Raw genomic sequence first — 21,858 nt, forward strand, 5'->3', positions numbered from 1 at the left:
GGGGAAAAGGAGGAAGGGTTAAATGATTTCAGCTGGAATTTTGGAACTTTAATGTTTTGAAAAGAAAAAAAGATTTTTGTTCTTAGAACAGAAATCCAGTTTTATTTTTTTTAATTGGCTAACAACTTTTCCATAATAGTATTCTACGTCACATTAAAGCCAGTTTTTATCTATTTAAAAATCTTAATACCTGAAATCTGGGTCCTATGCTCAAAGCTCAAATTTCTGGTCTGTAAGTGGCTGTGGCCAAACCTGGAAATTTTTGTTGCAGAGTGCTAACCCTGGAAAGGCCTCAGAACATGCCTAATGCACTGCTTCCAAACTCTCGGTACCATCACGCCAATCTTTTGCTCTGTGTACATATCCTCTGAGCTATTACATAATGTTTCCTTAAATTACTCATTTTTTACTTAAGAAAACTTATTGCAAAAATAAACTCTATCACTGCCTTAAACAGAAAATCACTATCACCTGCCATAAATAGAAACTACCTTTAAAAAAATGAACCCTATTGTTAAATTTTTGTTAGAGACTCTGGCCTGCCTGAGGCCTGTGCTTTGTTAAAAAGGGAAATTAGCAAGTGATAGAGAGGCATTAAAGACACACTAGCTCCAAACTGAGACTTTCTCCTTGACATAATGAGAAGGATCAGAAGAGAATTGGAAAGGGAAAGTGATTCGAAATTATTTTGTGTCTTGTTTCCGTGTCACCTTGTCCTGTATCATTTGAGCTACCACAAGTGGTAAGAAACCCATCTTCTGGGAAATAAAGATCTAACCCAGTCCACTCATTCAGAAACAAAGACGCTGAGGTTCCAAGAAGCTGAGCTTATTTGCGCCCTGTCCCCAGCTAGTAGTGAAACTCTTGTAAGAACCAGCTTAGAAACAGTTGCTGCTAAAGAAATTCAGATGAGCATTTAAGAGTCTTCCAAAGCAAAGATTTCCTGATGTTGAGCCAGAACAAAGGCTCGCTCTTCTAAACTGTTAAAGCCTGGGAATAAAACATTCAGAGACTAACGAGAGAAAACCAGGTGTCTTTTCTGATGCTGTCTCCTTCAAAGTTCTCCGAAAAGTCTCCACCAAACAGCTGAGGCGGAAGGCAAGGACTCTTCACTGTGCGTCTGTGGTTGACACTTAAGCTACCACCAATTTTTTCCTCTTAAGTCTATTTCCTTCTTCACAGTAGTGTCAGACCCCTTCTGCAAGACCACACCAATCACTAATCACCAACCAGCAAGGGGGATGGCTGACGAGGTGTGAGAAAATGAACCAAAACTGCCAAAACCTAACAGGATACAGATGGGCCACCCACCCCCCACCCCCCACCTCCGTGAAGTCAAAAATAAGAACACTCATCTTCACCAGTGATCTTTAATTATCTTCTCTGTATTTGCCTGGGGTCATTCTTGACATGCTTGTGTCACTTGGGGGTTATGGAATGTTAGCATTTCAACATAAGATAACACACTTGAGGAGGGAGCTTGCACTGGCCTTGTGTCAGGACCAGAAAGCACAGAGGGAAACCTTATCACTTGGTCCCCTTGGCCATGAGGCCCAACTCCATCTCTCTCTACCCACTGGCTGGTTCCCTTTTCCCTTCTGCAGCTTCTTCCTCCAGCAAGACTCCAAACTTCCAAATCTGACAATGTATAACACCTGATAAACATTTAACTTTATTTTTTTCGAAGTCCTGACATAGGCTCTCCGTTTTATTTAATTCAGTCAGGTTGCCAATTCTAGTGGTATCTATGGAAACAGTACCCTGGGGGAAATGCTCTATTTGTTTTTACCGTTTAATTATCACCTCTGGTGCAAATTACATCTGCAGAGCTCAGAAAGACATCATTTTAAGGGATGTCATCTACATGTACAGAAGTTTGTGTCTATCCATCCTTCGTGGGCTTTCTGTTTATTCTAACAGGGATCTCACATCAAATATAAAGTAAGACTATAAAGTAAGACCTTGCACTTGGATCTGCAGGAGTGCAGGCCAAGGGAAGGGTCCACTAGTCCATTAGCCCCCAGGTGAGGTCACTGCATGCAGTGTTCAGGCTAAGTTTAATGGGGTTCACTTTGAACACTCCCAAAATAGTGCTGCTTACAACCAGCCTCACTCAGGAACACGGCTGGCTTGAGCCAATATTCTGGTGTGCCAAGAGGTCAAGGCTAGTCAAGGAGGGACCAACATTTCGGCCCTGCCTCCTAATCTCTCTGAATCTCTGTTTCCTCAGTTGACAGACAAAGAGGACAGTCCTTGCCTTGCACAGGTCCCTAAGCTGTGCAAGATTCAAAGGAGAGAATGCATGTGAAAATAATTGACTGTTATTTGAACACTGAGTGGCATTGCTATAGTGATCACAATGACGAAGGGGGATGCTCTGATTGAAGCATCCCTTCCCCCACTTCTCTAGATCCCATGTGCATACATATACATTTAAATTGGTTACATCACGTATATAATTATGCTCAACTTTCCGCCTCTTTATTTTTCCCAGGAACATTAGGGTATTTCTGTTTGCTAGTGTGTAACGGCTCAAATGATGTCATTGACCCCTGGGCCAGAGGCCACGGTACATGGAGCCACTCCCTCATTATAGGTCAGAGAGGTTGTTGGCTCTTCTGGCTGTTATAAGAAAGTAGGAAAGGACGCTAGATTGGAATCAGACAATCAGACTTCAAGCTTTTAGCTCTGCCATTCCCGGCTGTGTGATCCTGGGAAAATCACTGAACCTCTCTGACTCCTGGTATCCTTATCTTTAAAATGAGGATAATTATACTCAGGTGAGGCAAAGAATATAAAAGTACTTTGAAACCTATAAAATGTATAAACATAAAACATAAACATTATTGCAACAACTTTGGACACATAGCTTTATTCCCTCAAGACCTGGAATACTGGGTGCGAAGATTTGAACCATTTTTGTCTTTTAATATACACTGACAAGTCCCCTCATTTCACGCAGAAGTAATTATTTCTCTTCAACATCCCCAGCTTTGGGTTTTATCATGTCTTTAAAATACTTGTGACATCAATTAGGTATGAAATATCATCTTACAATTATTTGCCTTTTCCATTTCTATAATTTCTATTAGACTGAACTTTTAAAACAATGTTACTTTCATTGTTCCTTGTGTGTGAACTGCCTATTATTGTCTTTTTGCCCACTTGTCAATGAACATCTTGGAGTGTTCTTTTATATCAGTATAAATTATTCATATGACAAAGATTAATCTTTAGTCTGTCACCTCTATTTCAAAAATTTTTTCAATGTATTAGTCTACTTCTCTTGTCTAAGGAAGCACGTTAAACATAAAAGAAATTTCGTTTGTTGATACAGCATCATACAGTGTCTTTACGCTGATCAACACTCAAGAGGACACTGAGGATGTCTGATGGAAATAAGCAAGAAAGAGAAAGAGACTGGACATTATGTCCCATTTGGAAAAGTTAGAGGAACCAGGACGTCTAGCCAGGAGAAGACAAGCACCTGGTGGAAGAGTGTGGTGTGAGTGCATGCGTGTGCACGTGCAAGCACACACGTATGGAGTAGGAGTAGACGGTAGGGAGAGAGTTTTCAAATACTCAAGGAGATAACACATGAGGAAGTGTCATTGTATAATATTCAGCTTGAGAAAGCAACGTTACAATTAAGAAAGGATTTTCTCATGATCTACACTGAACGAGGATGGAATGTACAGCCTTAGAAGGTTCCTGGAAGTGTTTAAGCTGAGCTCAAATGGATCCAGCAGTGGACAAGAACTGGGCTTCATGTTCTCAATATGCCTTTCCCACTCAGGTTCTCTAATGCAATGACCCTGGGTCATTTCCTGGAGGCTAGTTTTGTTTGTTTGTTTCATAAATCCCCGGAAAAAAGTCTGTTTTGCTACTCCTTTCCTCCTCATCTTAAGAGCCAGAAAAAGAAAAAAAAAAAAAAAAAAAAAGTCTAGTGAACTTACTGTTAAAGTTTCTGGTTCAGCTCCAATTAATTTACTAATAATCAGCTGCCTTCTTGCAAAAGGGCACAATGGCCCAAACACAGAAGGTCCAGGCACAAGTGTTTCCAGACTTAAAAAGACCCACTCCTTTTCCAGCCAAAGGTTTGGAAGCCTTTCTTGATTAATTTGTGCCATAGCCTCTTCTAAGCTAACAACCAGTGTCAAGTCAGAAAAAATGGAAGGCATTAGAAACCACTGGCCTTTACTCCTGATAGTCCAAGAGGCAACACAACGAGGATAAATGGCCATGCAATCACAGCAATTTCCTCATTCTGTGTGAGACCTGTACCCATTACCAGAGCTGACAAATTATGGAAGGCAACTGCATGCACACATCACAAATGAAGGAGCCCTTCCAGATACGCACACACCATTAGTAACAATTACATGTACACAGGACTTTGCAAAATTAGGATATGATCAGTAATTTATTTTAATTCAGTTGTTATGAAAACAGTGGCACCGGTCCAGGATTTTATAGGCAATCACAGAGTGTCTTGAGAAAATGACACAATTTGCAAATATCCAGATGGCAGCAGGGGCTTCCAGTTACTGGTTTATGTGGAAGGCTAGTGGTTAATGTAGATAAGCAAGATGACTAATCACAGAACTAACAGTGTCACCTCCATAGCGCTGAGCATGCGGAATTCTGCCAAAGACCAGCTCCTTGGTCTTGAGAAACACAAAACGGAAGTTACCAAAGCCCTCCCAAACAAAGGCTTGCAAACCTCACTGCTGTGGGTCACAGCCATTCTATGAAGTGGCTGCCAGAGCACTGACTAATGGTGGGTCTCCTATCCAGACACTCAGGAAAAAATGGGCCTTTGACCATGAGGCAATTTGCTCCAGCAGGCAGGTTCACCCTTCATGTGTTATGTGGTGAGGAGACCAGTGATTTAGTCATTTAGGGGCAACGTGATGTGGTTGGGAAAGTACAGACTTCAAGGTTAGACTGGGTTGTGAATACTGGCTCCTCCATCTACCCGCTCAGCCATCCTGGAAAGGCCACTAGCCAGCTCTGAGCCTCAGTTTCTTCTACAATAAAGGGCAGTTATACCGACCTCAAAGGATTACTATAAGGATGATTAGGGGACTTTATAGTAAGGCCCTGTTGCACTGATGTGCATAAACAGCATTCAGGGAATTAGGATGGTGATCATACTTCTTAAAATTGTTTTAGGAATCTTTTTGAGATACAGAGGTCTAGATGATGATGATATTTATTGAGCACTTACTATGTGCTTATCACTGTACATGAATCATCTCATTATGGGAGAGCCACCATCATGCCCATTTTACCACTGAGGAAACTGGGGCTTAGAGAAAAGCACAGTAGATTGTCCAAGGTTATATCACTAGCAGGTAGTGGAGATGACATTGGGACCTGGGCAGTCTTATTCCAGAGTTGATGCCCTGAACAGCCTCAAATGTACACATGTCAACATATTTTTCTCTAATAAACCTATTCCTAGTTCATGTGCATCCTGGAGGACCAAGAGCCCCAAGATACTGATCCAACGGAACAAGCCTCAGAACCATGGCCGATGACCATAGTCAGATCCTATCAGCAAGTGATAGCCCTCTACCATCAGTGTGGCTCCCCATCCAGCAACATCTGAAGCCACATGATGCATGGAGTCTATTTAATCACCTGATGAAACCCCAAGATTCTAAGTTCAGTAACTCCTCAGAACTATTTCCATGTAGTTGATTGTATATATGGTCAGTTCAACACTATATGATACAAATTCCAAGAAACGTATAAATTACTAGAAACCAGCTGACCCCTTTAGCTCTCCAGCTGGCATGTAATGAACACAGCTCCAGGTGCATATATTTCAAATACACGTGTGGACTGACTGGGGCATAAACTATGGCGGGGCATAGAGTTCACCTTGCCCTTTAGAACTGAAGCTTGAAAGGTACCTCCTCAGTTAATAAAGTGCTCACAATTATATATTTAAAAGAAAATATCTTAAAAGCATTTTACCTGTCTGTTGTTTTGCATACCCACCCCCCCACCTTTTTCTTCACAGAGGTAAACATCCTTAGATGCCACAAGGTACACTGGTATTAAACACTAGACTAAATCCAACAGGAAACCTGGCATTGGGTCTTGGCTCAGCTGCTGATTTTCTTAGTGGCCTTCTGCAAGTCCCTTCCCCTCAGTATCCTTATTCATAAAGTGGGGAGAATAATACATGCTTTATGTTGACCTTACAACATTGTTGGGTTCTCAAGTGAGACATTAGATGTGGTACTTAGAAAAAGAATTCCATCATTTTTTTGGTCTTTCCAAGTTTCCGCATAAGGCTACTGGCTGAGTCAAAGTTAGAACATATACAAAGACAAGTCAGAGACATATACAAGAGAGACAAAGGCAATGACTACAAATACCACTAACTAAATCTGGCCTAATCTTGACCAACATCTGAGATAGTGAATATTAAAACCAAAAGTAAGCTGTCCATCAAATTGTCCAAAAATTCTTAGAAATTCTTAGAAATAACAGAATCACCACTTTGTGTTTTCATTAAATGGACCCCAAACTCTTAAAACCTTCTCACGAGGCTCCAGCATCCTTAAGCCAACATATACACTCATTTGAGCCTTCTTCTTCTTTTTTTTTTTTTTTAATAGATTTATTTATTTTTGGCTGCATCGGGTGTTCGTTGCTATGCGCAGGCTTTCTCTAGTCGTGGCAAGCAGGGGCTACTCTTTGTTGTGGTGCCGGCTTCTCATTGCAGTGGCTTCTCTTGTTGTGGAGCACGGGCTCTAGGCGCATGGGTTTCAGTAGTTGTGGCACGCAGGCTCAGTAGTTGTGGCTCGCGGGCTCTAGAGCACAGGCTCAGTAGTTGCGGCACACGGGTTTAGTTGCTCCGTGGCATGTGGGATCTTCCCGGACCAGGGCTCGAACCCGTGTCCCCTGCATTGGCAGGTGGATTCTTAACTACTGTGCCACCAGGGAAGCCTCTGAGCCTTCTTTTTATAAAAGCAAACCTCACCATGGGAAAATAGTGACTTTTAACTTGGAATCAGTGTAATTCATTAGCACTAACAGCTTTTCTTTGAGTGACTTGATCAGGTGTTCAGAGCACATAATACGCCTAGAAGAAGCAGTTCCTCCTGGCATGAGAAATAAGCACCCAATAAATATAAAAACAGATCAGTTGAGCAAAGCTGCATCAATGAATCAGAAGAAACAAGCTTAATGATGTCCACATGATACTATGTTTCTCTGTGAAAGTCTAGTGCTATGGACTAAGATGAACTAAGCTCCTTAGATTTTGTAGTTAATGATTAGAGCTGGAAGGATCTAGCTAGTTATGGTATTAAAATTAAACATCTGCAACCCAACTCATATACCTGTGTCATAAGAAATACTAGATTAAGGAGCCATATTGTATTAATGTCATAATCCATGTAGAATAATTTTAATGTTTAAAATAGATAATTTAAAGAAAATAAAAAATTAAAATATATCATTTTCTTCTATCACTGAAAACTATCATTGAGATTTAAAAATTTACAAATCATTTAAATCCCAAGTAGAAATTTTGTTATGATGTGCTTTCAAGAGAATGTTTATTGTTGCACATTTTTGCTCAAGTGTATGGCATCAAATGCACATCAGTGACACCCGCCCCTTCCCCATGAGTCTTGCCCTGCACGCTTGCTGCAGGGACAGGAACAAATGCTAGAAGGCACTTGCCCATGCAGTGCTGTGCCCACTGTCCTCCTCATAGCAAATTCTAAAGGAACAGCCATTGTGAGTTAAAGGGCACAGGTGCTTTGCTTCAACTACCTTTGAAGGTCAAAAAGGACTTTGGATAGGCCAATCCTTCTTTATAGCATAACCACATTCTTCCTACAAGGAAAATGATCTTAAAAAATTACTCTCATAGGAATTCACAGTCGATGCCTAGCTTATAAACAAGTATATAATCATGTTTTTCAAAAGGCCAACTAGTGTATGCTGTTTTTTAAACACTTACAAATGCTGACGACACCTGCTGGTAGAAAATATGATTTTAGTTAACTGCTGATGGAGAAGTGAGGCCTACAAGGGCTGGCTGTCTTTTGAGCTGGTGATGAAACAGAAAACGAGCCCCCAAATCACTTAAGTTTCTTTTTCCAACTTTGCCTATCGCCATTATCAGGAAGCGATATGCCAGATTAATGAAGCTAGGAGATGTACTGGACTGGACCCCTCTGACTCGAGGAGTATACAGCAAGAGATATTCCTACTCTGATTTAAACACTAGGGGAAAAAAATCCTTAATAGTGATACCTGAAAAATATTTACCAACTACTGTGGAAACTGTTCCTCTCCCACCCTTACTCTCACACCAGAACCTCCCCATGAAAGAAAAATAAGTCACATTTTATAATCTGGATTCAGCTACCATGAAGAAAATTGATATCTGACATCTGGTGATATATTTTTCTTACCACATTTGTGATATACAGATATATTTATATTCTAAGAACAAGAATAAGAAAAGATTAAGCAGATGGGTTTTATACCTAAGCCTTTAGCCAAACTACACAAAAATACAGGACTAAGTGACAGCAGGAAGGGACTAGTTAGAGTCCAGAGCTATTCTCACTATTCTTTTCTTTGACCCAATTCAATTTATTCATTAAACTAGGTTATGCTTCGTTTCCTTCCAAAAGGAGTCTGAGGGGACACTAGCTTCACTGCTCCCACATTCATTAAATTATGAACTTCCCACTGAAAAATCATATATCCATTCCAAGCCTGAACAACCTGAGTTCTATGCAGGTACTGTCCTGTCAAAACTTAAATAAGAGTCCAAACACCACTAAGGCCATCACACTTCCACAGCTGCTGGGAACAAAAACCCTTTGTGAAAATACACAACTGAATTAAGGTGTGGGATGGGGATGGGGGTGAGAAGTTAGTTTGCACTCAACTTACAGAAAGCTGATTACAACCTGAGACTGCCTGGAGTCTTGTCAGCTTGGAGCAGCTCTTGTTAGAGGCAATGAATCTTTGATGCCGTCCTCCCGAACATACGTAATTCAGTGAACCAAGAGCACATAGCTGGGCAGACCCAAGGGTGGCAGGTGGGTGGACCCCCAAGAGCACTGTGACAAGGCCGGATGCACACTTGCCTCCAGACTTTCTTGGTCGTGGTGGGGGAGAGTGGAGATCTCCCAGATACACACCAGCGGAAATGATGATCTGGGTCCTGTGGGTTCCACTACAGCTTAGCCACAGCAAAGGTGCAGTCTCATGAAAGCAACCGTATTCCCCAAGATCCTCAACGAAAGAGAGGGACGCTTTCTCCTCTACCTGAACCCAACCTTTAAGGCCAGTGAGCTCTTTGCCAGAGATATAACACACAGGAGGAAAAAGCAGACTAAACACAAGCCAGGAGGACTCCCTCACATTACCCTCAAGGCACAGGAAAGTTACCAGAAAGAGAAATGTTTTCAATGTTCCAAGAGGGCTTCCCACTGCCCGGAGGAGTTTAATTCATTTTAAGAATCCATGTGGGAGACACTCAGATTACTCATTTAGCTCCCAGACACCCAACTGAATGACACCCACTGGCCACAGGTGACAAGCAGAGGTGCTGTGATCCGTCTTTGCTGCCAAACAGCTGCAAGTCCAAGCCTGACAGATGAGATGTCCTGAGGGGTCCACAAGAATGTCCCCCTGCCTGGTCAACCCCTGCAAGAGGAAACCTGTGCTTAAAGGGTACCTTTTCCCTGGACTTCCGTGGTGGCGCAGTGGTTAAGAGTCCGCCTGCCAATGCAGGGCATAGGGATTCGAGCCCTGGTCCGGGAAGATCCCACATGCTTCGGAGCAGCTAAGCCTGTGCACCACAGCTACTGAGCCTGCGCTCTGGAGTCCGCAATCCACAGCTACCGAACCCGCGTGCCACAACTACTGAGGCCCGTGCGCCTAGAGCCTGAGCTCCCCAACAAGAGAAGCCACTGCAATGAGAAGCCCGTGCACCGCAAGGAAGAGTAGTCCCTGCTCGCCGCAACTAGAGAAAGCCTGCTCACAGCAACGAAGACCCAACGCAGCCAAAAATAAAATAAATAAATTTATTTTAAAAAAAAAAAGGGTAGCTTTTCCCTGACGACCAAGCCCATTGATGCAGTAAGTCCCTCTTCGGAGTGGATCGACAGTCTGAGAGCCCTGCAGGACGCAAAAGAGAGGCAGGGGCAAAGAGGCTGCTGCCCTCAGGCTGGGAGGAAGAGAGATGGGGACAGAGGAGGTGGCGCTCTCTTGATCCATAGAGGGGATGGAAGGGAGGCCGAGAGACAGAGACAGAGTTAGAGATGGAGACAGGGAGACAGAAAGAGTGTATGAGAGATGGAGAGAGAGGAAGAGGAATGCACAGAGTGAGAGATGGAAACAGAGAGACAGTGACACAGGGAGGGAGCAGAGAGAGTAAGAGATGGAGAGAAAGACGGACCCGGAAAGGTCCAGGTGGAGGCCCTACCTCGGAGTCCTTGGCTGGACTGCTGGCCGGGGGTACTTCCAAGCTGCAGTTCGCTCTCTTGACCGTGAGGTAGAAGGGGTAATCCTTGGCTACCATGGCAGCTGCCGGGCCTGCCCGTTGGGATGTCACCGCTGACCCGATGCGACCACAAAACTCCCAGGCGAAAGGGGGTCCCAGCTCCACGGTGCCGGGCGGCTGCAGCGGCTACACGGAGACTGACAGCCGGCTTCTAGCCTAGCTCGACCTTACTCTGACGCTCCGGCTACAAGGGGCGGAGCCTAGACCTAGCCCGCCCGTCTAGGCTGGGGGGGAGTGGGCGGGGCCCCGCCGGGCCCCGCCCCTGACGCGTCCAGTGAGCTCCCAGGTGCCGCCTCGCTGAAACCCCGTTCCGAGCCGCGGCGGTATACGGCGGCTGGACCCTTCCTCCCGCGGGCCCTCGGCTCGGGGCCACCCAGCCCAGTGGCAGCTCCAGTTGGGCTCCGCGGCACACTTTGGGTGGAAGAGGCGGCGGGTAGAACGGAGGTTGGGGCGAAGCCGGGCGGAGGCAAGCGGCCTTGGGGGAAAGTAAGCGTTTTAAAAACCCACATGAAGAAGCAGTATTCTGTCTTTCCTTATTCCTAGCCAGTCTCTCCCTATACATTTTTTTTTTTAATGAACATCACTGGAGTATAATCTACAAACACTATAAGGCGCCCATTTTAATTGTACAGTTAATTGAGTGTTAACAAATCTAAACACTCGAGGTAACCTCCACAATCGGGACACCAAACATTTCCACCACTTCCAAAAAGTTTCCTAGAGCCCTGTCTTCTGCGCCCATTTTTAAGTATGAAGAGGCTGGTGAGAGGCTGCCTGCCACTCAGAAGAGGAATCTGACAGGGTGTGTCAAGATAAAGCTGTGCAGTGATGAGCCGGCACTACCACGCCTTACTGGAGAAACACACTGCAGGTGCCCAATAGGCAATTATAAGATCATTCCCTGCAACCCTGTCTGACACAGTGAAAAACAAACCCAAATTGGAAACAACTGTAACATCCACCAATGGGGAGTGCTTAGGTAAACTCTTATCAATATGGAACACCACTCAGCTGCAGTCAAAAAGAAGATGGGTCTGTGGGTGTGCCATGGAAAGGTCTCAAATGTTCAGTTAAAAAATAATTGCAGAGTAAGCACAGTATAATACCATTTGTGTTAAAAAAAAAAAAACACATCTACAAATGGATACCACAGGGCTTCCCTGGTGGCGCAGTGGTTAAGAATCCGTCTGCCAATACAGGAGACACGGGTTCGAGTCCCGGCCCAGGAAGATCCCACATGCCGCGGAGCAACTAAGCCCGCGCGCCACAATTACTGAGCCTGCACTCTAGAGCCCGTGAGCCACAACTCCTGAGCCTGCGTGCCACAACTACGAAAGCCTGTGTGCCTGGGGCCCATGATCCGCAACAAGAGAAGCCACCGCAATGAGAAGCCTGCGCACCGCAACGAAGAGTAGCCCCCGCTCGCCGCAACTAGAGAAAAGTCCGTGTGCAGCAACGAAAACCCAATGCAGCCATAAATAAATAAATAAATAAATAAATAAATAAAGTTATTTAAAAAAAAAGAATACCATATATTTTCCCATTTGTGTTAAAAAAACCCCACATCTACAAATTTCTCTATATTTTCTATAGAGAAATGTAGGTAAATACCATTGAAAACCATCTGGAAGGATCCACAGCAAGTTTTCATAGGGCTGAAAGGAGGCAATCAGTTCCAAGGGAATTAAAAGTAGTGGACAAAGGAGCCTTCACATTATAGCTAATATGTTCTTAAATTTTTTACATGAAAAACATATCCATGTGTTGGGAAATTAGAAATTAATTTTTAAAATATTAAAATGAACATTATCTCAAAAGTTATTTTGTAGACTGCAGTGTTGAATTTTTTCCCCCTCCTGTCAAAGTCATGGCCACAGCAGGTGGGGGTCTAGGGAGATGACGTCTTTCCTTTTGACTTCTTAGGTGTGCAGGAGGTAGTGGGAATGGAAATATCTAGTCTCTGTTTCAGTGTTCTCTGCTCCAGCTGAGGCCAGAATCCAGCAGTTCCTACTTTCCAGGCAGGAAACCTCATGCTATACAGCCCTTTCATCCCCGCCTCGGGGGTGAAAACCCACAGGCTGGCACTAAATTTGCCGGCTTTCCTGCCCAGCTAGTGTGGACAAACTGCCTTCAGAAGCAGAGAGAATCTGGACCAGTTCTGCCAGCCTCACTCTTGCCACCCATGTAAAGGAAGCTCCTGAATGAGTGAGTTCCAACTGACAGTGAAGACAGCACCTGAATTTTTTCCCTCAAATATACACCCTAAAGCAGTGGGAAGGAAGTAGTTGAAAAAGAGGTTTGGGGTAGGAAAGAGTGGCTCAGGACCACTGATTTTTTTCCTACCTGTATTCCTGAACACAACTTTGTCCTTTTAGCCTGAACTGTGCTGATGGAGAGCTTACACAGATGCTCACTGCAAGTCTGGCCAAGCTTGCGGGGGGCAGTGAGGGGAATCCCACCTCCAAGGGCAACCAACCAAAGCAGCCCCTGATTAGCTTTGCCACCAAAGGCCTCCCACCTCCTCAACTAGGTGGCTCTGGCCAGTAACAGTCCCTTCATGGACAGGCTTTGATCCCTGCTGGAGCTCACTCGGCCTTGACCTCCAGTTGGGAAGTGTACATCCAGCACTTGGTGAAGAAGAGAGTGACCCTGGTAAACTATGCCAGCCCTGGGACTAGGCTACTCACTGCAGGATTCTCCGGACCAAGCACGAAGTCTGGCATATGTAAGTCCAGTGTAGTAATAAATAAACCCTATGCAAGAGAGGGAACTTTAACCTCAAGTACAAATATCATAGAGCAAAGAAGAGTCATATCGGTTGATGAAAAGGCTGCCATATCCACTTGCTCTTAAAACATTTTTTTTGCCCCCCTTCAAAAGATGGAACCATAAAAATCAGTCAATATACATGGCACAATATATGTGCAGCAAACTTATGTCTTTCCCAGTATGTATGCTAGGCAGAGAGAGAGGAAGAGGAAAAGGAAGAGGAAGAGAGAGAGAGAGAGATTGCTAATGGCCAGTAACAATTTAAATTGTGCTGGGGGAAAAAAAAAAAAAGCACAAGCCCCAGATGAGCGCAAAAGGGAAGATGGGAATCTGGAGTTCCTTTGGGTGGTCTGATGCTTCCAAGCCTCTCATAGCTTGAATGTCTCACCACGGTGAATAAGATTCTGATGTTTAGAGACATGTATTTTTCATACAATAAGATCTGTAAACTGAAACCTGCAACTTTGGGTATACACAAGCCATGTATGTGGTCCTTGAGACATTTCAAGGATTTTCAAGGGTATTTTTGACTCCATGCAATTTCCACTTTCAGAACCTCCCTTGTGTGTGATGCACTACTCCAACATTAGCAGATCTGGGCAATCTGCGTAGGATTCCAACCAGGGGTGTCCATGGTCAAAGACTTGGTCAGAAAGCAGGCTGCTCTACAGGAGGGCTCCCAAGCACAGCCCTGAAGCTGGTGTCACAGTGGAGAGAAGTCAGTCCAACTCTGCAATGCTGCCGAGCTGAGCAGCCCCAGGAGCCCAGCATTCCCCATCCTGCCTGTGTGTGTGTTTATGGGCTTAAGAACAACACTGCCCTAACAGTCAGCTTCACTCAAAGCAATGGCACAAAGTGCCTTTCAGAACTCGCCTTCGGCACAACTCGTTATGATCCTATAAAACGCTTCACAGCCCGGCAGTGTTTCTTGCTAGCCAGAAGCCTGGAGACTGGAATAAAGAAGCCTGTTCTGCATTTCCAGGAACGGTGCCAAGAGCAGAGCCTGAGTTCTCGCCTGGGCTGAGCAGGGCTCATTTGTGCTGCTGATGGAGGGGTGGGCTTCCACCCACAAGCCTAGCTTGGGTTGTTAGCTCCTTTTAGACAGACAGCCAGGCATGATTGGGAGACCATCAATCAACTTCTCAAATCCCACTGCCATGACTGTGAGCAGAACAGGCCCAGCATGAGGCTAAAACTTCAGAAATCAAAGTGGTTGTGACAGTCTTCTCAGCCAACAGGACAATGCTTTCTTCTGACAGCAATATACTTAATATCTCCACCCATTCCTGAATCTCTATGCCAGAAAGGTGTGTGAGGCGCACCTGCTCGAGAAATACGGTTGAGTTTAAAACATGGCCTTTCACCTGTAACCTCTGCTGTGAGGTATGTATTTGCAGAAGGAGTGCAAGTGACAGTAGTTGATACCCTAAAGCCTAGCCTTCAAACGCAATGCACCTCCATCTGCTTCCCTGGCAGCTGGAGCTATCTTGTCTACCCCTGCTAATCTGACACGGTCATGTAGGTACATGTTGGACATGTGTGTACTAGCCCCCCTCCCCTCTCCTTCTATTTAGGTGACATTCCCAGCTAATGACCAAGCTCCCTTTCCTCTCTGCAACTTCAGTCTTGATGGGAGAGGGGAGTTAAAAGCCTGAAGAAGTTCTGGCAGTGAATTCTGAGAGATCAGGACTGTGGTTTACTGCCAGACAGGTAAAAATGGCACAAATAAAGCACTGACAATACCTAAAATCAACTAAAACTCTCCCTCTGCCTGGGGAGATGTCCACTGGCTCCAGGTTAGATTTATGAAAATATACACCTGGATATTCTACAGCTGGAAGACTTCATTCTTGCCTTCTCTTATAGATCTCACTTTCTGAAACAAGTCTGAAAAGCCAGTAAGGTGATAGCATCTCTTTCTCCCAGTATTGAGCTAATCCTGTGACTTATTAGCTATAATCCAAAACCAATCAAGATTTTATGTTTAAAAACAAAGAATGATATGTGTCATGCCCTGATATACCACAGACAGGTACAATCATTATAGCAGTGATTCCCAACTGGGGGCGATTTTGTCCCCTAGGTGACATTTGGCAATGTCTAGACATTTTTGATTGTCACCGGGGGACGGTGCTAGTGGCATCTAACGGGTAGAGGGCCAGGATCCTGGTAAACATCCTATAATGCACAGGACAGCCCCCCACACCAAAGAATTAACAGGTCCAAAATGCTTATAATGCACAGTTGAGAAACCATGCATTAAAGGGTAGAGCTGAAATATGGCATCAGAGCCATGACAATCTGTTGGTTTTGACCTCAAGAATATTTTCGCTTTAGACCTTGATCACTGATTGATGTCAAATGTCAGTTTAGGCATAGTGGAGCAATGAAAAAAATGCTTGAGTGCCAAGAAGCCTCAGAATATTGACATGCCTAGAATCTTTCCTTCATGCCCATACCTGACCCTTAACTGAATAACAGATTTCATAAAGCATGAAAGGACAAGAGAATAAAGAACATGGGAGTAAGTGGGGAGGGGGACAGAAAATCATCTTAAATTGTTTCAGATACGAAAATGTACTTCAAAAGGCCAGTGAAAATGAAAGTTGCAATGACAGATAATACTCTAAGAAGAACTTGGGGAGGGGGAAGAAATGTTTCAAAGCTTGTTTTTTCCCAGGACAAACTTTACCACCATATTTAATTGTTTTGGGGGGCAGAAATGCAAACTCAGTGATGAAATAAAAACCCCAAAGTGTACAGTTTACTGTGTTTTTGATACATAGCATAGCCTGTGCAATCAGAAACCTGTCTTCACTGAAGATTTTGCAATAAGAATCCTGACTTTCTCCAATTTGAGCTGATTACTATCAGCAGGCTTGCTTTGCTTACAGAATTTAAGCCAACCTTTAGAACCTTCTGTACACTTTGAACTTTGTGGGGAGTCTGCATTTGTTTGAGAGTATTTCATATTTTTTGACCAAAAGTTTAATAAATTTGTTATACTCCAAAACTATTTATTCCCTTCAGACTATAGCTAATGTATGTATCACGTAGGGTTTTTATACTAACCACTGCATGGAGAAAGTGGAATCTAAAATGTGTAAATTCTAGCTTTGGATAGTGGAAGTGTTTTCTCTTCCATCAACTACAAACTCAGCAATCAAAGTGCCATATTTCACCAAACCTAAGATGCCAAAGACTGTAATATGTGCTATTATTTTTATGTACAACCAAGAAAGAAAAAAATGTTGCCAATTAAGTTATAACACGTGATCAATTGTAAGATACATCCCAATTCCAGAGAAGTTAAAATGTGGGGGAAATGTGCATAACAATGAAATATAGCACTATTCATATCTTCTGGCCAGGATTTGAAAACCTACACATCTATAGAAACATGAGTTGTGTGAATTTAGGGACAATAATTCCAGAGACCACCTGCAGTGAAATCAACTGAGAAGCTTATCAAATCCATATCACTGGGCCCCACTTTGGGTCTGCTGATTTGGAATCTTTAGCAGTGGACCCCAGAAATTTGTATTTTTGATAAACACCCTCAGAGCACATTGTTTGAGTAGTAAAGCGTGAGAATTATCAGCAAGCCCAATAATGAACCTGGGCCCCCCGCCCTTCCAGAGACACTGGAACCACAGATCCTCAGGCCAGAGGTGTCCAGTGGTAATTAGCCCATTGGTTGTAGCATCACAATCCAGAATAGGCACAGAGAGCTGCTTATTTGCTCAGGCAGTACTAAGGAACTATTACGTGCTGGACAGCCTGCTAAAAACATATGGGTGCATCAGGGATACAATGAAAAATAATGCAAGTCCACATTCCCAGTAAACTACCAACTAAGCCACCCACAAGGAGATGTGTTCTGGCTCTTGGGACTTTGATTTACAATCTGGTATCCAAAGTTCCAATTAAAAACATGCTTATCTTCATAGCCATGGGGCATGACTGCATTTAAGTTTTTAAAAAATTAGCTCCAGCAGTAGAGAATGGGAGGAGGGCGGTTGGCTTGAGATGTTTACTTGAAAAATACCTGGGGCTTTGGTGGGGGAGGGGAGGGGAGGGTGGCGTGAGCAGAAGACCTTAATTACAGAACGAGTTCAACCAGCACAAACAGACTCTGGGACTCCTGGCAAGCCTGTGTCTCACTCATCTGGTGGGAGCGGAAGTCGGCTGGTGTGTGGTAGAGAGCAGCCAATTAGCTGAAAGTGTTCCTTGTGCTGTGGGCATCCCATAATACTACAGGGGGGTGGAGGGTGTTGGTTAAGTGAGCTGAGTTACAGGAGCTTCTGCTGTGTCTGAATTTTTCCATCTCACATCCAAAAGCAAGCTCAGCAAACAAAGGTCTCAGATGCCTGCAATTCTGACTGAACCAAAAGCCTTGGCAACGGAAGGCTGAAGAAAAGCACCAGCCTCTAGTTCACCAACTTTTATTACCGTATGATCATTTGGTTCTTTGGCATGACAAGAACCATCAACCAGATGGCTTCCTGGCTAATTCCTCTCCCCCAAGACTGTCCTCAATCTGCAGGCAAGGGGAACCCTTACTTTGTACCCTCACAGTGCTGAGTACCTGTTTCTCCCTAATAATACTCATCCCGCTCATAATGACTGACTCAGTGTGTCTCCACCTACAAGGATCTCAATCACCACAGTGGCTCCAGCTCCTTCTATCATGCTGGCACATGGTAGAAGGATCCATATTTGTTGAAATAAAAATTAAATTGAAATGGCACTAATCAAAGAACATGTCATAGAGGAGGTAAATTCAGAGAATTTTTGCAATGAGGAACATCATCTATTTAAAGTTTCTGAGATGGGACCAAGAAAGTAAATGCAGAATACCACAGTGGGCTGTTAAAAGAAATCTTGAAAAGGAGACATGAGTCCTTTAATAAGCTTCTTGAAGAGTCCCAAACTCACTGAAACCACTTTTAGAGATGGCTCCTGCAGTGTAAGGCTATGGGGCCCTGTTGGATATTACTGAGAGTTTTCGGTTTCCTCCAGCTTTTTACACACACTCAGCAACTTACACTCATTTCTGAACAAGGTAGACTTGCTAGGGAGATTGAAACTCTTGGTGGCAAAGAGATGTCAAATAGTTTGTTTTCAAAGACTCCCTGTAACAAGCTCATCTTCCTTTTTCCTTCCCCCTAGAGGCACTGTCTTCCTTTTCCTTCTCTAGGTTTTTGATTCCAGGTTAAACTCCGTAATTTTTTTTTTTTCTTTTCAATTTGCCATGCTCATACCTAGTGCTAATACTATAGAAACTTCGTTCTCTTGAGCTGGGCCCTGGGTGGCTGACTTTTAAGGAGAAGGGGAGATTTTGCCTGGTGTTTCTGCAAGATCAAACATGGTGCTGGTCTACTGTTGCCAGGTTGATGTGAAATTATGGACTCAAAAACTTTTTATCCAAGGAAGCCAGTGGGAGAGGAAGGAAACTTCTCCGCTGGCTGCTCCACCAAGGGAAGGTCATGCTCTCCCCATCTGGGCCTCCTCACCTGGAGTCTAACAAGAGATGCTTTGAGAGCCCATTCTGGTTTCGACACAGTACGTGGTGAACAAAACTCATCTGTCAGGGAGTGGGAGGAAGGGAGGGAAGAAGGTAAGAGAGAATTAAAATTGTAAAGCCAACATCATGTGGCTTCCTCCTTGAACTTTAATAACCCAGTGCTGCCTGCAGGCTCAGAAAAACCACACGCAATGGGTAGGTACAAGGATTGCTCTGGTGCCAGGAAAATGCAGTAAGACATAACTTTTATAAGGTAAGCAATGAATAAATGCCCTGCAGGAACAAAACAGCTTTTAAAGTCTCTGAAGTTGGCAGCCAGATGCCTGAAACCTTGGTTCAGTGTATCCAAAATGCACAACAGATAAGACCACCTTTAAGATGAAGTCATCTTCCAGGGGAAACAATAGGTGGGGAAGCTGAGTTTTTATGATTCAGAGCAGCAGGGGAATTTGATCTGTATTTTCTTTGCCACAGCAAGACCCATTTTAATGCATGTTAGAGGTTTTCCACAAGTTGGGCAAATTTTCTAGAATGTTTTTAAAGGGAAAACATTCTACAGCCTGCCTTGGTTTCTGAAAGAGCTATCTTTCTCCCTGGGTTAGGGGTGATCTTTTTTTGTCTCATGGCATTATCGAGAAGATCTGAAACTACGACTCTTCATCTGGATTCTGCTGTTGTTAGAAAGGCAGTTTGGGGTGTCTCATTACACTTCACCCTCAGAAATGTTAAAGGAAGTGCTTGTCACCAACAGTCAAAAATAAAAATGAAAATGATGCTGGCAGAGCTCAAAAACCAAAGGGATCAGCATTTTGCTTCAGTTTCCTGTTCATAAAACTTTATAAAAACAACCCACCCATTAAAGAAAAAAGCCCACAACAATAGCTCATTATTCTTTTCCTAAACGCTTGCCTCATGCCACTCTGAAATTAGGTGCCATCATGTTTCCTGAGTTATGGGCTCCAAACACCACATCCCTTTCCTCCCTTCCTTGCCCCCACCCCACCTGGCATCATTCCTGAATTTAGACACTTCTCCAGTTTACGAGCTCAGCAGAGAGAGGCCAGTGTTCCCCTCCTACCTGCCCAGAGGAGGCCAAGCATCTGCCCCAGCTGGAAGCAGGAATAACAGAGGCTTCCTTCCCCCAAATTAATTTTCATTTCCTAGAGAAACTTTTAACATGGAAAGTGCAAAATTTCAAAGTGAAGGAAAAAAATTCCTACCGACTGCTCCAGTAAACTGATCATTACAAATGCATTGCCTTGTGACATTAATTTTTGAAGAATAAGATATTTCCCTTCCACTCTCGTTCTACAGTAAAACTTTATGGAATATTCAACACCCCATCCTTCAGTTCCCGGGAGAACACAGGAGAATACAAGCTCTAGAGTAAGAGGCCTGAATGCAAATACCAAGGTTTCCACTTGCTGATGATATGACTTTGGACACTTTATGTAACCATGCCAAACCTCAGTTTAATTGGCTGTAAAATGGGGATATGAGAGTTTCAAGGCTTTAATGAGATAAAACATATGAACAGTTTAATGAGATGATGCATGTGTCAGCAATCTAGGCACAAGGTAAGCGCATAATCCATAGTTATTAACCTTTCTGGTATACAAATCATCTTACTCCCTCTTTTCTCAATGAAACAGAGAGGAAAAGATGGAATTTGGGGATCTTTTCCACCCTTCTTGCCTCCAAAGGGGTTAATTCTTTAATTTAAACCAGGATTTCAAATACTGATTTAACTATTGGACATGTATGAAAGAAGTGGCACAGTGAAGAGTGAACTGACCTAAATTTGAAGACATGGGATCCAATCCTGGTTCTACCACTAAATTTGCTGTGTGACCTCGGGCAAGTCTATTAAACTCTTTGAGGTGCAGTTTCTTGAACTGTAAAATAAGGCAATTAAAAAATAAATGCTTGGGGCTTCCCCAGTGGCGCAGTGGTTAAGAATCCGTCTGCCAATACAGGGAACATGGGTTCGAGCCCTGGTCCAGGAGGACCCCACATGCCGCGGAGCAACTAAGCCTGTGCGCCACAACTACTGAGACTGCGTCCTAGAGCCCGCAAGCCACAACTGCTGAGCCCGTGTGCCACAACTACTGAAGCCCACGTGCCTAGAGCCCGTGCTCTGCAACAAGAGAAGCCACCGCAATGAGAAGCCCGTGCACCGCAACGAAGAGTAGCCCCCGCTAACCGCAGCTAGAGAAAGCCCGCGCGCAGCAACGAAGACCTAACGCAGCCATAAATAAATAAATAAGAATAAAATAGAAATAAATGCTCATCTTCCGTGATCCTATAAAACAACAAAGACTGAACTGTATATGAAGTATTGTCTCAAATTTATGCCATTTTATTTCAGGGAAGAATATAAAAATGATAATATAACTTACTGATGAAAGCATCCTTGTCTAAATGTATTTATTTATTTATTTTTTGGCTGCGTTGGGTCTTCATTGCTGTGCTCGCGGGCTTTCTCTTGTTGCAGCGAGCAGGGGCTACTCTTTGTTGTGGTGCGTGGGCTCTAGGCATGTGGGCTTTAGTAGTTGTGGCACGCGGGCTCAGTAGTTGTGGCGCATGGGCTTAGTTGCTCTGTGGCATGTGCGATCTTCCCGGACCAGGGCTCGAACCCATGTTCCCTGCACTGGCAGGTGGATTCTTAACCACTGCACCACCAGTGAAGTCCCAGCATCCTTTTCTAAAATCAGCATGTTTGGTGCAGGCAGCCCACATTTTGGGTTAGTTCAGTATGGTAATTATTTTTTGGGCCATACCGCACGGCATGTGGGATCTTAGCTCCCCTACCAGGGATCGAACCCATGCCCCCTGCATTGGAGGCATGGAGTCTTAACCACTGGACCACCAGGGAAGTCCCCAGTATGGTAATATTTTATAAGGGCTCATTAGAAAGTTAACTCAATGTCCTCATTTGTCAGGAAATGCAATGAGGAATATAGTTTTTTTTTTAAATTATTAAATGGCCAAGGAAACAAGGTTGAAA

The 21,858-nt window shown here is 43.9% G+C and overlaps 1 protein-coding gene across 5 annotated transcripts in view; it reads right to left on the reverse strand.

Moving 5' to 3' along the window:
* ARHGEF3 (Rho guanine nucleotide exchange factor 3) overlaps positions 1 to 21,858 on the reverse strand; it is a 309,373-nt gene that overhangs the window by 55,942 nt on the left and 231,573 nt on the right. Inside the window, exon 1 of one of the 5 annotated variants that reach the window (XM_059939956.1) lies at positions 10,478 to 10,720. The exons of the other annotated variants lie outside the window; for them this stretch is intronic. Within the exon in view, the coding sequence (XP_059795939.1) occupies positions 10,478 to 10,573 (96 nt within the window). The 5' untranslated portion in view covers positions 10,574 to 10,720. Of the gene's footprint in view, positions 1 to 10,477; positions 10,721 to 21,858 lie in introns of those variants that run through there. 5 annotated transcript variants of the gene reach the window in all.

The sequence above is a fragment of the Balaenoptera ricei genome, chromosome 11 (assembly GCF_028023285.1).
Source record: "Balaenoptera ricei isolate mBalRic1 chromosome 11, mBalRic1.hap2, whole genome shotgun sequence".
Taxonomy (NCBI): domain Eukaryota; kingdom Metazoa; phylum Chordata; class Mammalia; order Artiodactyla; family Balaenopteridae; genus Balaenoptera; species Balaenoptera ricei.